Here is a 15,446-nt window from a genome sequence, read left to right on the forward strand (position 1 = left end):
GGTGGGGAGTTGAGGGCAGCGGGAGAAGATTTGGTCTGATGCCATCACACAATGGCAGTGAGACCGGCTCAGGATGCAGCAAATAGTGAGACCAGTGATGGCTGGCTTAATCCATGCTCACCTAGCACAGAGTAACAGCGGTTTGGATCACTCTGCCAGTTCAGTGATGCACGTGATCAGATTTTAACAGTGCAAATATTGAATAGTAGTAAAAGCAAAAGAAAAGAGAATTAGACAGCCCAGCAACAGAACCACAAAGCCATATTATTAGTATATACTCAGGTCTGGCTTCACTATTAGACAGAATGAAGCAGGAACCTCGGGCAGCTGATTTTGAGTCTCATGCAAGAGCAGCAAATATTAAGTAATTTAATTTATCACCATTTTATTTTTACTGCCAGGGAGGTATGAAGGTACTTCAGGGGTTTTCTGCATCAGGGCCAGAATAACTTGACTGACTTTTAATACTATGCACCATGAATGTGGGCGAGGGGGTGGGGACCATTTATTTTTCTACCTCCGGCAGGAAAAATTCTTAAGCCAACTTCTAAGTCTTCAGAAACCCAGGTTTATATATCAAAATGTAAAATGTAATTAATTTACCAATCCAGAAAGCACAAATACGTTGTTACAGAAATATCTACAAATCAACATTTTACACCTAGAGCAATTATGTCTTCAAAAGTGAAACACAATTTTATTTTCCCCCACCTTCAGGCTAATCTTAATTGTCTGTCTAGAATACTGGAAAGGCTTTAAAACAAAAACAAAAAACAAAGCATGCAGCCTCCTAATTCTCAGCCTCCTAATTACTCTGGTTTTGTAGCTGTGATAGAATGTTTAGAAACTAAATGTTGGGTTTCCGAAACAACATTTGGACTAATCTAGTGCTTTCCCGGAACTTTTGTACTCATATTTGCATATGGTTCTCCCACTTCTCATTGGACATTTCCTAGTTTGGCCAGTGACCAGTTTTCCCTGCATCTGACCTTGTCTCTTCTCCATATCTGGGGATAGCCCCTCTGAAGCACATGAACTTTGCCCTTGAAGAGGCTTTCTTCATACATGATTTTGTGGCTGTCATCTTGGGACTTACCCTGACATTTAGGCAGTGCTTTTTTTTCTAAAAAAATGTTTAGGGGTACTCTAATTTTCTTACTCATATTGAAATAATGTTCCTCAATGAGGCCAAACTTAGATTCAGAAAATGTTTAGGGGTATGCGTACCCCCAGAAAAAAAGCATTGCATCTAGGGATATCACAGATTAAATAAATAATATGCATAAATATATTAGCTGACTGGCATGTCCATTTTAGAAGTTAGGTTACAATCACTTGAGCTTTTTTTTTGTGTGTGTGTCTCTTACAGCAAACATGATTCTGTGACATCCACACCGTACATAGCTCCCCGACAATCCTGGAAAAAGTAGTTTACCCCTCACAAAGCTACAATTTCTCAACTCCCTTAACAAACTATAGTTCCCAGGATTCTTTGAGAAAGTCGTGTACATTAAAGGTATGGTCTGGGTGTGACCTTTGACTGCTATTTGAAAGGTCCTCTGCAGCTGATTATATTTTAACCAATGTTCTAACTAAATTATCCCAACTCTGATTTATCTCAGATAAATATCCTCCTTTAGTCAAGCCTCAGAGGATAACAAACAAAAGAGGACAAACATGACTAGATAAACATTGTTCTAGAAGGAGATGGGATATAGGCAACATACAGAACAAGTGGGAAAGAAGAGCCCCACCTTTCTATTTACAAACCAAAGCATCCTTCAAATGCTGAGATCTGTATGTGTCTTTTACAGCCCCAGGTGAAAATGAGCATGATTGACACATAAGACACAAGCATCAAGAGGAGGGAGCAAAGAGGTAAACTCTCAACTTTGTTGTGTCTATAAAATGTACCAATTCAAGTCCAGCCTTGTGAATGACAGACTGAGCGCAAGGAGACCATGGAGTGCAGTGATCCAGTGTTTTATTATTGAGAAGAGTCAGGTGAATGGTTAGATGAAAAGCTGTCATGTGAAGCCATGTTTTATTTCAGGACCAAGTGGATAAGCTGCTGTTGATAAAATTAGAATAGGAGAATACATAAGATACCACTTGAGAGGCAGTTGAAAATAATACACAGATAAGCTTTCCTAAGTCATATAGCTAAATACCAGGTGCTTGGGAGCTTGAAGGCATCTAGTCCAGCATCCTGTTCTCACAGTGGCCAACCAGATGCCAGTGGGAAACCAGCAAGCAGGATCTGAGTACAAGAGCATCTCTCTCCTCCTATAGTTTCCAGCTACTGGTGTTCAGAAGCTCCCTCCAACTAAGGTAGCCATTGACAGCCTTCTCCTCCATGAATTTGTCTCATTCTCTTTTAAAGCTATCCAAGTCGGTGGCCATCACTGCCTTCTGGGAGACTGAGTTCCATAGTTTGACTATGTGCTGTGTGAAGTACTTCCTTTTATCTGTTCTATTCCCCCCCCCCCAGCATTCAGTTTCATTGAATGTCCACGAGTCTTCGTATTCATTCACAAAGCCCTAAGCAACTTAGGTCCAGGGTAGGGACTACTTAAACCTTTAGCTCAGTGGTTTTCAACCAGGGTGCCTTGAATGGTGGTCAGGGGTGCAGCGGGCAACATTGGCCTCTGTCCCTCTTTCTTCCCCTCCCTCCTCTGATGCCCTCTCGTGTCTCTGCCTCCCAAAGGCCTGCACAGCTGTTTGTTGCAGCAGCCCTGGCTACAAGCTCTCCAGATGAATGGTGCCTCTGGGGGCAGCTCAGAGATCAGAGGCGGTGGCAGGGGCTGCCCAGAGGACTCCCAAGGAGAGGAGGCCGAGGGAACACTCCACAAGGGAAGGTGTTTGAAATAGGGTGTGAGACTGCCAGCTCTGCAGGCAAGAGGTGACATAACTGGGCTCCTGAGCCCCACAAGGGTGCCACAGAAATAATGTAGTTGGTCAAGGGAGCCATAGACTCAAAAAGGTTGAAAACCTCTGCCTTACCTTGATCACTAAGATCATCTGAGGGAGCACTGTTGGTTATCTCCCAAGTTGGCGTGGCTCATTGGGCAACGCCAAGAAACTGAGTCTTTAGTGCAGCACTCAGACAACAGAGAACCTTGACACGCTTGCTAAAAACTTTTTTATACTGCCACGCTTAGTTTAGGCAATTAAGAAAGTATATTTCTGTAATAGTTAGTTGATGGTCTGTAATTTTAATTTCCCCCACAGTTTTCACTGTATTGTTGCAATCCACTTTGGTACTTCTTTATGATACAACAGTGTGTAAATAAATAAAAATAAATTTAGCCTGGACTAGGCTTTCTCCCTGCCTGGTACATGTTGAAATCATTGCCAGAATGGACCCTACCTGAACTGTGCATTTAGTCATTGGGGTTGAATTTGTGGAGAAGCTTTGAGCTGTTGTTGTTGGTTGTTTGGGGGAGGGGGTTGTAACCTAGAGGCATTCTGTGATGTGCTTCCATCCACTACTTAACAGGGGAAAAGACTAAAAATTCCAGAGCAAAAATTCATTTACATATACTGGGAAAGGTCTTCTATCCTTTCTCAACATCTAACCAAACATATCTGTGTTATTTTGTAAGATCTTGAATTCAAGGTTATGTTTGAACGTTTTGAGTAGAAAGAGAGGCCTATGGCACCAAGAGAATGTTTAACTTGCTTTGGCTATCTGGTTTGCTTAATGCTTGTCTAAATCTGAGCTGAGTCAATAAAACTTTGTCCATTGAGAGGCAGACCTTTCAGCTCACAACCTGCCTGTCCCAAAATGAAGTCTTGCAAACCTATTTTTGTGTTGCTTTTATTTCTCTTCTCAGGTAAGGTTGCTTTTACATTGCTTTTTTTAATGATGCAGAGAATGTGGACAAGGTTTTCAGAAATAGTTTGTAATCTTCAAACCAACTTAAACTGGATTTATCCTCTAGACTTGAAATACGCTGAGCCCATGTAAGTGTTTGAAATGTAGTGTCCTTATATGTTTAATGCTGATACCTAAATAGTTTTTCAAATATATTCTATAAAGACAACGGATTTTCTAAATGCTTTGCAATCTCAAGAACTATGGTACTAAAAGGATTGGCTCGGGGATTCTGTGGTCACATTTAATGTAAACTAGGATGCTTTTATGCTGAAATTTTCCAAGCACCCGGTGTTTGGATTTGCAAACTATGACCCATATAGGTATACTTACTTATGTAGGTACGAAGATACAGATTAGTCTGTTCTATGAAACATATATTGTGCCATGCTGTGTTTTGACTCGGTCCTTTTATTGTATGAATATCCTCCATTCCCCTCTTATAAATATATTCTCTTCTTTATATGAATATCCTCCATTCTGCCTTTAGCTCAGGGAAGATTAGTTATGCTTCTCCAGACTATCGCACCTAGGCAACTTTCACAGCAAGATATGCTTAGGTTCAGCCACAGAACTGTTTCATATCTCATCAGACCATTCTCTTGCTCGAGTAATGTTAGTGTAATAGGCAAAAACTACACATGATGATAAGCTGCACACATTTCGTGTTGTTTCAAGGATGCTTTTGACTGTCCCTCAAAGGGCAGTCAGCAGCTTCATAGGAAGGAAACCTGAACTATTTCTTTTGGGTATGAGACCTGGAGCCTCAAGGGTAGTCAATTTGGTGCGCTCTAAAAATGCTGTTGGACTACAATTCCTGTCATTGGATTTGCTAGCTGGGGCTAATGGGAACTGGAGTCCAACATCTTCTGGCTACCCCAGCTCTAACTGAAGTAACTCAGCAGCCATCTTAACTACAAGGTGTTTCTTCTTCCCACTATCCACTTGGAGGCAGAATGTGCAAAACTCACTTTCTGGACTATATAAGTAGAGTACAATCATAACCATGAAGTCCGTGGTTCATTAAAAACTGAGAAGGGGATCCGAGATCATGGTCCCAAGGCACATGATGCAACAACTTCAGAAGATCTGGGTTTGCTCATCACTTGTATACCCCCTGAGTTCTATTCATGGAAGAAAGGATATAAATATTAATCATAAAATAATACCTTTCCAGGTGTGGCACTTTAGTTTGGTCCACTAGTTTGTCATTGGAGGTCATCTCATTCACAATGCATGGTATGTTCATATGTATTTTGCTGCAAGTCAATGCATAGATAAGGGACATGCCTGCTGTGTGCATTTGTCTTGCAACACCTGTGCAGTGGTCACTGTTTTCTTCACATGCATCTCTTCCCTTGGCTTGGTGAAAGGTAGGAAGGAGGGCTCTGCAGAGTAACCAGAAACCAGGGAGACAGTGGGGAGAAAGCAAAAGAGAATGCTTCCTGTTTTGATGGTTGTAAGAAATGCTTTGGCTTAAACCACAGAGCCTAGGACTTGCTGATCAGAAGGTCGGCAGTTCAAATCCCCGTGACGGGATGAGCTCCTGTTGTTCGGTCCTTTCTCCTGCGCACATAGCAGTTCAAAAGCTCGTCAAAGTGCAAGTAGATAAATAGGTACCGCTCCGGCGGGAAGGTAAACGGTGTTTCCGTGCACTGCTCTGGTTCGCCAGAAGTGGCTTAGTCATGCTAGCCACATGACCCGGAAGCTGTACGCCGGCTCCCTCGGCCAGTAAAGCGAGATGAGCACCGCAACCCCAGAGTCGGTCACGACTGGACCTAATGGTCAGGGGTCCCTTTACCTTTACCTATGTGATGTTTTAGAAAAATATTTCTAATTATCTAATTATTCTAATTATTTCTAATATCGTTCTAATAACATTTAAAAGGTCAGTGTAGATCCAGCCAAAGAGCTGCAACCACACAGCACGCTTTAAGATTTGGTCACAGTGGCCTTGATGCAAAGGCCATCTCAACCAATAGACAAATTTCATTGGACTTTGGAAGTGGTTCTATAAATCTGTCCGCAAAAATTAGTACCATGTCTCCTTCAATTCTTGGTCTTTACTCAACAAATATTGCATATCTATAAGAGCTGCCGGATATAACTCAGTCTAATGATCACAGTCTAAGGCTACAATCTTCACTGGTCTACTCAGAAGTAAGCACCATTGAATTCAATAAGGCTTACTCCCGGGTGAATAGGATTAGGGTTGCCAGTATGATTCAGAGCAACCCTTCTTACCCTTTTATTGGACATCTATAATCTCTCACAAGCAAGTGTGCCCCTCAGCTACTGACGGTTCCTCCTTTTGTTTCAAAGCTCAAAAACACAAAGTATACTATTATACAGAGGATACTGTTTCTGCATTCAGTAGCCAAACACCACTCACTGACAGCTTTCTCACTGCTGAGCTGAACAGGGCAACAAAGCATTTTCAGTAGATTTAGCTTTTAATCTGCAGTTGTCTGGATGTTAGAAGATTACTTCTCCAAAATAAATAAATAATTTTACAAAGATTAATAGAGTGTTAGACTATATGATAAGATTTTACTGGTGGGTTGGGTCTGCACTCAGTACTTGCATTGAACAAATTGGACTCTTTTTTCCCTGGTCATTTTCCCTCATCACTGGATTTCGGAGCAGTGGCGTAGCGTGGGGGGTGCAGGGGGGCCGGTGGCACCGGGCGCAACATCTGGGGGTTAGGGTTAGTGGGCGCAAATCCACGGGTTAGGGGCCGCAAATCCACGGGTTAGGGGGCGCAAATTACTTGCCTTGCCCCGGGTGCTGACAACCCACGCTACGGCACTGTTTTGGAGCATCTATTTAAAGCCCAGATTACATAGTTATTATGGTCAATGTGTAGGCATTCCCTCCTCTGATTCTCTCCCTTTTTGGTTTTTGCTGCAGAAAAATCAAATGACACACTCATAGTGGTAAAATAAGCTAAAGAAAGCAATAGATGAGTTTACTGCCTTTTACATGAGGCTGATAGCCTGCCTCCCTTTCCCTCATCCTAATGCAGATCCCTTTAGCAAGGCAAAATGGGTGACCTGAAGTCATTATGCAGCAAGTTTCTCCACCCAAAATGTCAGCCAATGAACTGGAGTGGGAATGAGGGCACTCACAGTGCTATGATATGACATCATGAGACACTGACATGACATCATGAGAAGCTCACACAATAAAGAGGCAATTTTCATAATGGCAAAATCCAAAGAAGAAGCATCTTGAATAACATCTCAGAGAGGGTGACCATGTGTCCTACTTTACAGAAGACAGTGCTTTATTTAAATAGTTGTCAGAGGATAGCCCTTTGTTCAAAGGAGTCCTCTATTTGAATGGCTGCCCAGTCCTAGTCTGGTTTAAAGCAACTGGACAGTGGACTGAGTGGTCATCTATGTTGTGATGGCACATGACAACCCCAACCTGTGCCTCAACACATCAAAATTGCCCAGATAAGTCACCTTTTCCCAATAATTTTGTTACTGTTTTTATTAGCTGCTGCATTTTCACCTTTTAATCTTGCCTCTTTGCTCATTTTCTTTTAGTTCGAGGAGATCAGCTTGATGAAGACTATGTAAGAACAGATGGCGCATGGATACTTGGTCAACAAAGCCAAGTCTATAGGACCCTCAATATAGAAGGATGTGCACAGAAATGTGAAGCTGAAACAACATTTACTTGCAGGTAACCCTGACACTGTTACATCCTGTCAAGGATGCCCAAACGTCCTAATGATCAGTTATGGCCTCAAATGTTTTGTATCCATTAAGACTAGGGTAGCCATGTGTTCTACCTAAAGAGGACGTTTATCTCTTTGAAAGGTGCCCAAATCTGGCTTAAATGTGAAGAGCCATTAGAAGAGAGAGCAGGGGTCTTGAAGTTGGCCCTCAATGGTCAGCACAAGGGTAACCAATGTGGTGTCCTCCTGATGTTGTTGGACTATCACTCCCATCAGCCCCAGCCAGGGGGGCAAATGTCCAGGGATGATGGGAATTGTTCCACCTTGGTTTCCACGCATTGTTTTTTGGGTCCAGGTTCAGATGACACAACGTGGTTTGTTTCCCAGGAGCACAGCGGTGGAGGAGTGAAGCGCCTGTCCATAGGAAGCCATATTTTATTTTAACTACAGTTTAATGGGACACGTGAATCAGGTTGATCACATTTCATAATAACAGCCTTGATGTAACTTCTGCCTTGATGTAATTTTGTATGAATGACTTTCAGTGAGTTAATTCAATGCAATCGAAGATGGATAAAATTATACTCAGATTGCATTCGCATCTTGCCGTTTCAACAGGTCTTTTATATTTGCCGTCAAAGATCAGCAATGCATTACACTGGGCGACAACACCAAAACAACAGTTGTGTTTAGAAGGGCAGATGCAATTCTCTTTGAAAAAAGAAGTAAGTGTATACAGCTTTTGGCTATCATGTCTTCTCTAGCACCTTATGTAATGTCATGTGTTCACAATATCTTACACGATTGACAGCCAAGGCCATTTGAAATCTATTTGATGGGTGTTTTTGTCAAAGAAATAGTGCCCTGAAGAGAAAAGAATTCCAAGGTCATTCATGGGCTACTGCCATCTTTTGTCACACACGACCTTAGCCTCAGTTTAAGGAGGAGGAAACTGGTTATTTGAGGAAATGAAAATATAGCTGCTAATATTGTTTAAGGTGTGGGTAATCTTTGGCCCTTCAGATATTGCCAAATTATAACTCCCATTATTCTGGCCATTGCCCATCCTTGGTAGGGTTGTTGGGAGTTGTGGCTCAGCAACATGTGGAGGGCCAGTGGTTTTGTGTGCCTGGTTTACAGGCTATTCCTTATTACTTGGAATAATTTCCTGAAGAACTGAGTGGCCTAAAATAATTGAAAATGGCTTGAGTTAAGCCAGAGAGGGACCGCTGGAAACTCCAGAAAATAAGGCAGCCGTGGAGCATCTTCAACTAGATCACTCCCCTCCAGGAAGGCTGCTCTTACGTTCTTAGTCTGGTATCCAATGGCTTCATACTCAAGGGGTGATGTTTGCTTTCAAAAATGCTCTCAGGACCAAAGTATACATGGCACTTCAGATCTGTGAATTGGATTTCCTCACCATCATTTTCCTAGCTTAAAATCACAAAACATTAATGTTTTTATTGGATGCCTTCCTTGTAGCCTTCCCCATCCTGGTGCCTTCCAGATGTTTTGGACTATAACTCCCATCATCACTGATCACTGACTGGGGCAGATAGGAGTTACACTCCGACAACATCTGGACTGCAGCCGGTTGGAGAAGGCCGTCTATATGCCATGCAGCTTAGTGGTGGGAGTTACTTGGGAAAACTAGATCACTCCCCTCCAGGAAGGCTGCTCTTACGTTCTTAGTCCAAAATTCCCTAAACAAGTATGCTCATGTTCCTATCAGCAGTTGAAAAATAGGTCATGTCAGCCAAGATCTTGACATTTCACGGACACTTCAAGACTGCTCCCAAAGGCCGTGCTGGGATTTCTTCAAGGGTGGAGAGGAAACAGCCAGCGAGGGAACAGATGTCTCCTGTAGGAGGATATTTGGCAATGACTTCCTCATTTCTTTCCCTGCAGTAGTGCTGGGCTAATACACAGGAGATCTTCAAACACAGCCTTTGATGTGGTGTTGGCAATAGATATCACAAGAAAATGAAATCCCCATTGCCTGTATGCAATTGTTTGCCTATCTTTATGTGTACATGCTAGATTATAGATTGTGAAGGTCTTTAAAGATCTTCATTTGTCTCTTTGGTTTTTCCAAATCTGTGATGCAAAGACATTGCCACTGTCTGTATTGCATTTCTCTAACATGAAACACAATTCCTTTTTCTGACCCTCCTCCACAAATACTAAAAGTAGACAGAGTTTGCTATAATTGCTTCCCATGCACAGAGGTTTGTGCCAGCTGTCGCAATGATGTGACTTCATTGATGTACTTAATTGAAAACAACAAAAACAACTTTTTAGAGTGGTGTGTTTCTTATAAACTGGGTATTTTATTTACTCCCTTTCCCGGTATGGTTAGCATTTAATTAGCTATAGTTAGCACAATCAACAGATTGTTTCACATGCACTTTTTAAATGCAGGATTAACTTCTGTTGAAGCAAATTGAGAAACTCTTCACTTGCACCTTTTAATATGAGACTAACTTCAGTTGAATCAATTTCGGAAAAGTGTTCCTGTCTGCTGCACTAATTAGCATCTGGCAGACTGTTGGCAGCACTGAATAAATTATAGTTGTTTGGCAATTCCATTCCACCCTATTAACATGCTGCAGAGTCTTGCTGCAGTGACTGGAGGAAAGCTCTCTCACATCCCTGTGTGAATGGGCTTTTCCCAGGTCATGCAATTACTTCCAAAAGGGACTCTTAGCCATTAATTTATTTCCCTATGAACAGAGCTCTTCCCACCTGGACACACCCATATATCCCAATGCTACACAGCCACCAACAGTGGCTTGCTAGTTTCTTTTGATGTTTCCACGCTTTGGGGGCACTTCCAGACCGACAGTTTATTTGCAAAATATTTAGTTCTTATCCTACACTTTTCTCATGGAATCATCCTGTCATTTTCTAGCCACAAGCAGTAAAGTAAGAAAACAGATGAAACTTTGCAACAGAAAGTGGGGAATGGCAACCACTAGCTGACAATGGACCCCTCAAAAAAATATTTTTTTTGTGTGCATTCAGGATTATTTGTGCTCATGATGGCATTGGGGCTGTTATACATGAGATGGATTCCAGTACTTTTTGCACCTTCAGGGCAGGCATACTGCTGTATTTCCAGTTGGCACATGCCTCAATTCTTCTTGCTGAAATCCTGTACTTTTTAAAAAAATACCACAAATATTCTGGGGGAAGGAGAAGTTGTCCTGCTTTTGTTACAGCACAAAAATGCCCCTGCAGATGGCGAAAATGTGGTAACACTGAAGAAGCACCACAGAACAACGAATAAAGCCAAATGATGTATGCATGGTCCAGCATTAATCCACCACTGACACAATATTATTGTGTTAATGACATGTTGCATAAGACACCTGCAAGAAAAACACCACCCCGAAGGGGCCCAGTATCATATAAGCTCCATGCAAACCTATCAGGATGAACGTTGCAGTCTGGAAACTTTTTGGGTAGATAGACGTAGGCATTAAACATAGAGCTGCTATAATGGCATCATGATATTCTACATTTCCCCATCCAGCAAGCAGTATCCAATGATGAAGAGTGGAGGGTGGGAGGAGGCACAATGCCATGACATGGGGTAAGCATTACTACTTACTGCGGGAGAAAGAAACTCAGCGCAGTGCACTCATGCTTCTTCTGGTTCACACACGAAATGTTGTCTCTCTTGCTTGATCTGTCTAGCCCATCCACCTGCAGTTACATAGGGAACTTGAAGTGCGAACCAGGCTGCCACCATTGTCTGTAACTTATTTCAGCTGCCACAATCGTAGGATTGCTTCTAGCTCGGTCCACATTTCCATTCTTTGCATCAGCAGCACTGATTTGTGTGCAGAAAGGAATGTTTTATGTGAACTGGCCTTTTCTGGATAGTGGCTTAAGCGTGCAGTAAGAAGGAGGGTCTGTGCAGCACCACCTGGATTGCACTGCATTTTGTACAGTATTGTTTATTTCAGTAAATGGAAAGTCAGAACATTAGATTGGGGTGCATAAATAAATCGTGTGTGTGTGTGTGTGTGTGTGTGTGTGTGTCTTCATTAATTCTGAGTGGTGGTGCTGTGTAGTAGCCGTAGCAATAATAATGATAAATAATAATAGTAAGCATTGTCTTTCAGTGTATCTACTTGAATGCAAACGAGGAACTGGACAAGACTACAGAGGAACTGAATCTAAAACTCAGAATGGAGTTGCATGCCAGAGATGGGCAGCCACCACTCCTCATGTACCCAGGTATGATCTGTTCCCATCTGAGAATGAGCCGCTTTCCACTTTGTGCAATGTATAGATGTTCAGCTAGACTTTGCTCTCTGAAATATGTAGGGCACAATTCGGTAAAAGTTAGTTGTGCCTAACAAACTCCAATTATCTGCTTGATTACTTGTCAGTAGGCCCCACTGACGTCTGCGCGACCCACTTCTGTGTAAAGATGCACAACATTGGGTTGTGAGTCCCCTTGATTAAAGCCCAATCTTTTGTGTGATCTTTTAGGATTAAGTCCCACTGAGTTAAGTAGCTCTTATTCCCAAGAAAATGTGCATAGGACTGCAGCTTAAGGTGGACCACCTTCTCATAGAGAAGTGCTGCACAAAGTGACTCTTATGCTAATAATATTCTTTTTAAACCTATTCACGCAAAACAGTATAAAAGAATTGCCTTTGAACATTATCAAAACAAAATATTCAAGGTTGTCCAACTAAGTACTTCTCTGAGTAGATCCATTGAAAGTCATAGACTTAAGTTAGTAATGTCCATTCATTTCAATGGGTTGTAATCATCATCATCATCATAATCATCATATTCATACCCTGCCCATCTGGTTGGGTTGCCCCAGCCACTCTGGGTAGCTTCCAACACATATAAAAACATAACGAAATGTCAAACATTATAAACTTCCCGATACAGGGCTGCCTTCAGATGTCTTCTAAAAGTTGTGTAGTTCTTTATCTCCTTGACGTCTGATGGGAGGGTGTTGTAGTGCTAAGGAGATCATTTCATCAGTGTAAGCATTTCTGTTTGTCTCTCTCCTCTTCACGCGCAAGCTGTTCTGGGGGGGGGGGATCTCTTGAACTTCCAGAACAGATTTGGGGGTGGAGGGAGTGTTCGGTTGCATTAGTGGGAATCTTTACGCTGGTTTCTGCTAGCATAATGGGTTCATTCAAAATGAAACAATAGTCTCTGAGTATGACTAACGTACAACACAACCCTCAGTAATTACACATAGTCTTTAAAGACATTTCTTTTGCTGCTTCTCTCTCTCTCTCATGTAACAAACATGCCTTTTAAGGATTTGTGACTTTTAACCCGCTGCAATTCAAGCCATGAGCCAGATGATTGGCCAAGAAGATAGAACTTATGTACTTCCTGACTGCAATGGCAGTAATAGGTGGCAAAAGGATTCATCAGAGCCTGCATTGTTCTGCAGTGACAATAAGTTATAGCTCTTACGGGGAAGCAATCCATGCTGAATTACTAACCTGACGTTTAAATAGGATAGGCAAGTAGCTATTCATTTCTCAGTGCTTCATTACTGTTTGCTTTGCATCCCTTGTGAAAATATTTGCCATATGAATAAAGATACTTTAGTTGTGCAGGACACCGAAAGAGCAACAGTTTTGTATAAACTCATGGATGCAAATGCAGTTGATTCAGACCAGAGCTAGTTGTTACAGAGGGTGGGTAGCTGTTGCTGAAAGGAGCTGCAACACCATGTCTCCCTTCTGCTCTTTCCTCCAGTAATAGCTGCTGCTATAAGACGTATGGCATGGTCATATTATTGTCACTTCCCTGCCTCTGCATGTAGCAGGCAATGGTGTTGAATGAGGAGATATCCTATAACAGGGGTGTCCAGCTTCCAAAAGACTGCGATCTACTCCCACTAAAAATGGCAGTGATCCCGTTGTATTGATCAGAGTTGTTGAGCTTTTTTTAGGGAGGAAGACCCACGGTTGTTTTTGGGGCTTACAAGGTATGACTGCATTCCTTATCTGTTTTCTTCTTTCTTTCTAGGTACTCGCCTACCACTAACCCTGATAGTGGATTAGAAAAAAATTACTGTCGAAATCCAGATAATGATGAGAAAGGTCCCTGGTGCTACACAACGGATCCTTCTACAAGATTTGACTATTGCAACATCCAAGAATGTGAAGGTGTGGTTGAGCGCACCAGAATTTTAATTTTACAAGGCAATTTTAAATGCAGCATATACTCAAGTATGATGAAGAAACCCAGTTTTCACATGTGCATGTGCTACAATACAAATATTGTAGCAGTGCCTTTATAGAAGCATTACTCTTCTGATTAATTCTCACTAGTGTAAGCTGCTGTTGGGTTGTTTGGTAATCATTCGTAAGTGCACAGAAGAGTTCCCCAAGACTTGATTTTAAAACACAGAAAATTGGATTACAGAAAAAATCTATCTTGGCGATAATTAGTCTACATTAATCTGATTTTGATGAAACATCATGTTTTTATTCTATAATACCCATTCTGGGATTATTTGGCAAAGAAGGGTCAACTAAAAGACAATATCGCACACCCACACACAAGCAATTCCATTACCCCAACAAACATTGTAAACGTGCTCTTAAAAACATTTTTATAATAGTACATAAGACAGCATAATTAAAAACTTCAGGAAGGCAATATGAACAAATTACTTACTACCTTAGATTTTGAAGGGCAGAGTAGCTTAGCTCCGACACCTTCAAGGAACCAGTCCTGATATAACCTGAGCTCTAAACTTCCTAGCGGCTTTAATAGCCTTATAATATAAAACCAGAACTTGATCACTAAGTCCTATTATTGTGTACAGTAAGTGGGGAGCAGAAGACCTAACAAAGACAAGAAGACAAAGCTGCATGACTCAAAGAGAAACATTTATCCTTACAGAGCAATGCATGTACTGCAGTGGGGAAAACTACCAAGGCAGGGTCTCCCAAACTGAATCTGGGCTTGAATGCCAGGACTGGGCTTCTCAGGAACCTCATGCTCATGGATATATTCCTTCAAAGTAAGTCACAAGTCAAAAAAACCCTCACCAATTCAACTAATGGCAATTACCAGTGGTGTGTGGAACAGAATGGGGGATAAAAGGATAACACATTGAGTTATATGAAGGCTTCAGGCAGAAACCATTTATTTTGGTGATTAATGTATTGCTCAATCTTGCAGTTTCTAAACAGTGTACAGTAGGGATACAGAATGGAGTCCGTCACCGATAACATAAAAAAAAAACTTGGGGGTAGAAGGCATCAGGCAATCCTGAAGGTATCCTAGACTCGGGTTGCTAAAGGCTTTGTAAATTAATACATAAGCCTTGGACTTGGCCTTTAAGAGTTATGTGCTGCTGCTAACCTGCCCTCGCCCACAGTCTCAGTGCAGCATTTTGCTCCAGCTGGAGCTTCTGGATTAACCCCACATAGGGTGCAATGCAATAACCAAGACTGTACTATAGTTTTAGTTCTTCTGCCCATTGAAATGAAAGGAATCTGTGTGAGATGTCTCTGGGTATATCTAGGATATAGGAACTTCATGTGTGGAAACTACAGAGCTCAACATGTAAAATATGTGTTTGATTCCGAAGTCTTTGAAGCACATGCTTTGCAGATCAGTGGCAGAGCACATGAACTGCATGTACAAAGCCATGGGTTCAAGGAAGCGGGGGATGGGAAGGATCCCTGCCTGACACCCTGACGAACAGTTGCAATTCATAGAATCACAGAGTTGGAAGAGGGACCCTGAGGATCATCTTGTCTAACCCCCTGCAATGAAGGGATATGCCGCTGTCCCATACAGGGATTGAACCTGCAACCTTGGCATGATTAGCACCATGCTCTAACCAGCTGAGTTGTTGGGGTGAAGAGAAGGCAA

The 15,446-nt window shown here is 41.9% G+C and overlaps 1 protein-coding gene across 1 annotated transcript in view; it reads left to right on the forward strand.

The window, feature by feature from the left end:
* Positions 1-3,712: 3,712 nt before the first annotated feature.
* The window catches only part of PLG (plasminogen), a 36,105-nt gene continuing 24,371 nt past the window's right edge, over positions 3,713-15,446 (forward strand). The window contains exons 1-6 of the mRNA XM_079971863.1: positions 3,713-3,836; positions 7,429-7,567; positions 8,181-8,287; positions 11,693-11,807; positions 13,584-13,723; positions 14,466-14,586. Coding sequence (XP_079827989.1) covers positions 3,788-3,836; positions 7,429-7,567; positions 8,181-8,287; positions 11,693-11,807; positions 13,584-13,723; positions 14,466-14,586 — 671 coding nt within the window. The 5' untranslated portion in view covers positions 3,713-3,787. The remainder of the gene's footprint in view (positions 3,837-7,428; positions 7,568-8,180; positions 8,288-11,692; positions 11,808-13,583; positions 13,724-14,465; positions 14,587-15,446) is intronic.

The sequence above is a fragment of the Podarcis cretensis genome (assembly GCF_951804945.1).
Source record: "Podarcis cretensis genome assembly, chromosome: 3".
Taxonomy (NCBI): domain Eukaryota; kingdom Metazoa; phylum Chordata; class Lepidosauria; order Squamata; family Lacertidae; genus Podarcis; species Podarcis cretensis.